Genomic DNA, 5,546 nt, shown 5'->3' with positions numbered 1-5,546 from the left:
TGGATATTCTCTTCCAAGTAAATTTAGGTCAGATATTAACGATCCAAGACCTTGTATAACATTTTATAGTCAAGATCAAGTAAATTTAGAGCCAATATTCTATTGTTCTAAAGGAATAATTAATCAGCAACATAATATATTCATTGAAGATGATATAAGCAAAAGATGGTGTATTAAACCAGCATTACCAAAATATACTGGATTAACTTTTTCAACAGAAACTGGTATAATTTCTGGAACAATTCCAACTCATACTCAGAACAAAATTGGATATATTAGGAGAGTCTCAAGTACTTTGGAAAATGATGAGAGGCATTCTACTTTAATTAGGAATTCTATAATTAATATGAATGAAGGAGCAAACCAAACAATGAATAATAGTAATGGCAGTGATATTAATACGGGAATAAATAAGTCTCAAAAAAAATTATTTAATATTAAAAATTCATCAAATGAATCTGATAATAACTTGGGAAGTTTAGGAAAAGCTGGAGGTGGAACTGGAATTGAAATAGATATGCTTGCAAAGGAGTTATTAAAGAATAATAATAATAGGGAAGATTTGGTGATGCCATATGGAGGACAGTTAGTTCAGATGAATAGAAAGACTTTCACAATTTATTGTATAATAAGTGAATTGGATGAGAAAGTTGTTTTCAAGACTAGAGTAACTTTCCAAATTGTTCCAAGAACGAGAACTCAAAAGAGTTAGATTGAATAAGTAGTAGTATAAGATATATCAAGAATCAAGAAGTAAATAGTACTCATATATTCCAACTCTGAATACAAGTTTATTAATCCAAATGATATTATTTTTTGTGGTTAGGGTTGAGAAATCATTAATAGAAGAAGAAGATATGAGTTTAGATGAAAGATATTCTTTAAAGTTGTAAGTTTCAATTACACTTTTGGAATTATGATCAGCATTTCCCAAATATAGATCAGATTTTTTAATATAAAATAATGAAATATGAAAAACTCTTTCAGAATAAAGTGGTTGTATACCCAAATCAATACAAGCTTGATCAATAATTTCAATAATAGGATTCAAGTAATTAATTTTGCTTGAATGATGAATTTGAATTGCTACAAAAATACCACCATTAATATTGGTATTTTTGGAATATAGGCATGTATTTTTCAAAATAATAACAGAATCATAGTCTAAAAGAATACAAAAGGATTTTAATTTAGTTTGAATTTCAATTCTTTGTGATATAAAGGCTTTTTCTGGAATTTCATTATTAATATCCAAACAATTATTGAATTTTTTGATAATATTTTCCAAAAATTTGATTGATAATTTCTTACTAATATGATGATTTCTTGTTAAGCTTAAATGTAATCCAACTCTTTGATTTACTTGATAGTTTGTATCACTAACAATAAGGTCAAAGTTAGAATTAGAGCAAATATTGTTATATATCTTTTGTCCATTTGGATTTTTCTTAATTTCCTGAAAATCAAAAGTTGGATATATTTTAGGTTTTTCAGAAGAAATTTCTGCTTTGTAATAGTATTTTTTATATACCTCAGTTAAAATATTTAATGAAAATTTGATAAATAGTTCATTAAAATTTAACTCTCCAATTATTATTTCCGAATTTTTCTTTGTAAAAATATCTTGTAATTTCAATGTAATAAATAACATACATGTAAAGTAATCTCGTATTTTTGGTTTTGTTATTTCCTCAATAGAACCATTTTTAAGATCATTTTTATGAGTTTCCTTTCTTTTCATCTTTGAAGGTCTTATTTGATTATTTTTATCATTTTCTTCTAAAATTAATTCTTTTCTTTTTCCTTTTATTAAAGATCTTATTGTTTCAATTTCGTTACTTTTTAAAATATAAGAATCAGAATTCAAACTTTCACCATTTCCATGATAACTATTTTGACTTTCTTTTTCTTCATTTTTGTACATTTGGTGGAAAAAAACAATATTTAATTCAATATAAAATCAAATATAATATTAAATTGGCTATTGATGACTTTATTTTTTTTAGATTGTTATATTCTGACTCATTCATAACTCTGCCCGCCATTTGAGACCCATCATTTAGTAGTATTAAAAATTAAGCTTGTGAAAATTCATTTAGGTGAGAATTAGCCTTACGCAAGGGGAGATATCGTTACAAATGACGCTCAGCGGATGTGCGATTTCTGCTAGTTGAAAACTACACCAATTTAAACTTCTATTATTCTATTCTCTAATAGATTAATGGCAATTTCTGGGGCCCTCTAGGGCTACAATAAAACCAACGTATCACTTAATGTAGTTAGCCTTAAAGTAGTCTTGCCTTTAGTGTCCTAGTTATATTTGTCCTCCAAACATGTTAATGTGAAGGCGGGGTGGCTGGCGCTCTGACACGTCGACACTTCTGACGACCCGGTTGCATGTGGACGACTTGCAACGCCGGTATAGGAATCCCTGGAGGTGGGTGGGCAAAAAGTGGTGGCATGCACGGAGTTGCATGCACCCATATGCATGTAAGAGGTGGAAGTACGAAGGAACGCCGAGAGAGAAAACCTAAATTCGAGAGGCAATTTAAATGATACATTAGTTTTATTGTTGTCGGAGTGTAGAAACTCCCCAAATATTATTACCTGGTAATAACTACCAAGCTGATGTGACACGGCAATCTTTAGTAAAAGGCGAAAGATTGGTACGAGATATCACATCAGTACGGTGTAACCCTGGACTGAATTAAAAAAATAATAATAATTTATTAACACGTCTTAATGATGGTTATAATTGGGCGGGCATTTTGTAATTCTTAATTTTTGTCATGCCCTTGAAAAAAATTTCTAAATAATAATAAATGAATGGCGGGTAAACTCATATGTCATTTAATGACAAAATTACAAAGAATAAGGTAATCAAGGTTTGATAAGTGATAATTTAGGAAGTAGAAAGAAGTTTAATTCAAGAAAGGAGTTGAAGAATTAAGTACTTATTTAGTATTTAAAGCTAGAAATTATTGAAATTTTGTAAATAGTTGATAAATGCGAAATAATTCCAAGTAAAATAAGTTATATAGACGTGGAGAAGTAACAAAATAGCTAGAGGAAGAAGAAGAAAAAAAAGCTAAACAATGTCACTAATAGATAGGTCAAAAATAATATTACAGGAGGTTATTCTCCGTGAAGATCAGATTAGGTTGTGTATTAAAGATAATAATTATCAATTTGGAACTAATTTAAAAGATGCAATAAAACAATTAGAAGAAATATTATCTATTTTGGATAGTAACCAATTACAAAATTCAGATTTAATTTCAAGAATCCCAATACTTTTAAGAAGAATGGTATTATACTCAGAAATTGGAGATATTGTTTTGGAAAGATTTCCTGTAATTATTTTTGGTTTAATTGAAGATATTTTTAAAGAAGGTATTGAATATAAAGAACATGGTATGCTTGAAACATTTTATGTAAGTAGATATTTATATTTGGTTGTTTCATTATTGGACTTACCATATTTTGTTGACAGTTTTTCTTTATTTTGGTGTAAAGAACAAGAAAGAAAGAAAGAATTATCATTATTATTGGATAATATTATTGAATTATTAACAAAATTACATGAAATCAAAGAAATTAATAAAGAAGAAGTTTTAAATAAAGTAAGAGATTTGGTTACATTAAACTTATTATGGGAAAGAGTTATTCCAATTAGAGATTATTTAAAGTCAAATCATAAACTGTATGAAATTATTGAAAAATTTATGTTAAATCTTCAAAATTATAAGAAATTAAATAAAACTATCAAATATTTATTTTTAAGACTTTATTCAAATGTTGTTCAATTGGGGGAAGGTAAAATTCAACTTTATCGTGAAAATCATGTAGAAAATCTATTTATTTCAATTCAAATTAATCAGGAATATGCTATTCATGATGAAATTGATTTATATTTACAATATTTTATTTTTAAAAGGCCTTATTTAAGTGCTTTTAGCTTGGTTTTTAGCAAATCTCAAATGGATATGGTGAATAAAAGTTTAAATAATGATATTCAAATTATTAAAAAAATACAAAATCAAACAGACTTAAATGATCGAGAACAGCTTAATAAAAATAAAGATACAAATCAAATTACAGTTATGGATATTTATGATTCAGAAATAATTAATAATTTAAAAGAATTGGTACTTTCAAGTATTTTCACAAGAACTTCGTTAATATTTCTTGAAAATATTAATAATGGAATGCAAATTTATTTTCATCTAATTAACCAAATTAAATTAAACTATTTTCAACACAAACACCATTTTAAAATTGTTAGATTATATCTTGATAATACTATTGATAGTAAATCTTTACTTGGTAATTGGATTGTTGGAGATCAACCTGGTGAATTTAAATGGGAATATGGAATTTTATCATTATGTCTTATTAATGGTGATTGGTTACTTATTGAAAACATTCAAGATTCACCAAAAGATGTTATTATTAAATTGAATGAAATTTCTGAAAAAATTTCTTATCCTCTTGTTAATGGATTTAATATTAATCAATCAAGAATTCAAGAAACTCATTATTTTGAATTAAGTGAATTTAATCGAAAAATTAAAATTCATCCAAATTTCCGTATATTTTCTAGTTGTATATATACAAAACAAAATAATTATTGGAATAATCATCAACATAATTCTAATAATGAGAATTATGAAAAAGTTGATATCATTAATCCTAGTGAATATATTAATAATGATATTTTAAAATTATTAAACAATGATAAATGGAATATTTGTACTATTCCTACACCAACAAACAAAGAATTAAGAAAAGGAATAGAAATCAATTATAAGAATTTATCTCCAATTAAAGAAGAATTATTGGAATCTTTTTCTAATATTGTAAATTTTATGAATAACCCTAATAGTTTTTCTGGAACAAATATTACAAAATCTTTAAATATAAGAACACCATCATGTAATGATTTTTTTAAAGGTTGTGAAAGCATTTCAAAGCAATATTTTTCTTCTCAAGATAAAGATTATAAAAATTCAACATTTTTAAATGAAAAACTTAGAATGAAGATTTCAATACTTTTTGCAAGTGTTTTACTTGATCATATTTCACTTCAAAAATATAGAAACAAATGTCAAATTGAAATTTCCAAATCTTTTGGAATTAATACGAGTGAATCAGAATATTATCTTAAAAATGGAAAATTTGATATACATTTTATTAAAAATGGAGAACAATCCAGAAATCCTTCAACTATTAATATTGTTAACAAAGAACTCAATATTGATATTAATATTAATTTACTTAGAGCTGGGCTTAAAAATTCGATGGATCCTTCTTCATCCAGATTAGTTCTAAAAACAAATTATCAGGATGATTATAAATATCTTAATTATACTTTTACAAGTATACATTCAAGAATATTATTTAAAATCATTATGTCTATATATAATAATGAAAATATTCTATTAGTTGGTGATACTGGTACTGGTAAAACTACTATTATTCAACATTACATTATATGTTATATGGTACTAATAAAAACTACATAAATGAACATTTAGAAGAAGGAA

General features: G+C 25.8%; 3 protein-coding genes across 3 annotated transcripts; 2 read left to right on the top strand and 1 right to left on the bottom strand.

The window, feature by feature from the left end:
• The first annotated feature begins 346 nt into the window (after positions 1–346).
• Positions 347–712, top strand: Chro.50060 (hypothetical protein). The annotated part of the gene is made up of 1 exon (XM_660529.1): positions 347–712. The coding sequence occupies one exon, from the start codon at positions 347–349 to the stop codon at positions 710–712; it is 366 nt and encodes a 121-aa protein (XP_665621.1).
• A 27-nt stretch (positions 713–739) lies between these two features.
• On the bottom strand, positions 740–1,924 carry Chro.50061 (hypothetical protein). The annotated part of the gene is made up of 1 exon (XM_660528.1): positions 740–1,924. One exon carries the CDS (start codon positions 1,922–1,924, stop codon positions 740–742), a length of 1,185 nt encoding a protein of 394 aa, XP_665620.1.
• A 1,171-nt stretch (positions 1,925–3,095) lies between these two features.
• Chro.50062 (hypothetical protein) lies at positions 3,096–5,525 on the top strand. Its single annotated transcript, XM_660527.1, has 1 exon — positions 3,096–5,525. The coding sequence occupies one exon, from the start codon at positions 3,096–3,098 to the stop codon at positions 5,523–5,525; it is 2,430 nt and encodes an 809-aa protein (XP_665619.1).
• Positions 5,526–5,546: the final 21 nt, after the last annotated feature.

Source organism: Cryptosporidium hominis (assembly GCF_000006425.1).
Source record: "Cryptosporidium hominis TU502 chromosome 5 CHRO015024, whole genome shotgun sequence".
Lineage (NCBI taxonomy): Eukaryota > Apicomplexa > Conoidasida > Eucoccidiorida > Cryptosporidiidae > Cryptosporidium > Cryptosporidium hominis.
This window is presented reverse-complemented; position numbering and strand designations above follow the sequence as displayed.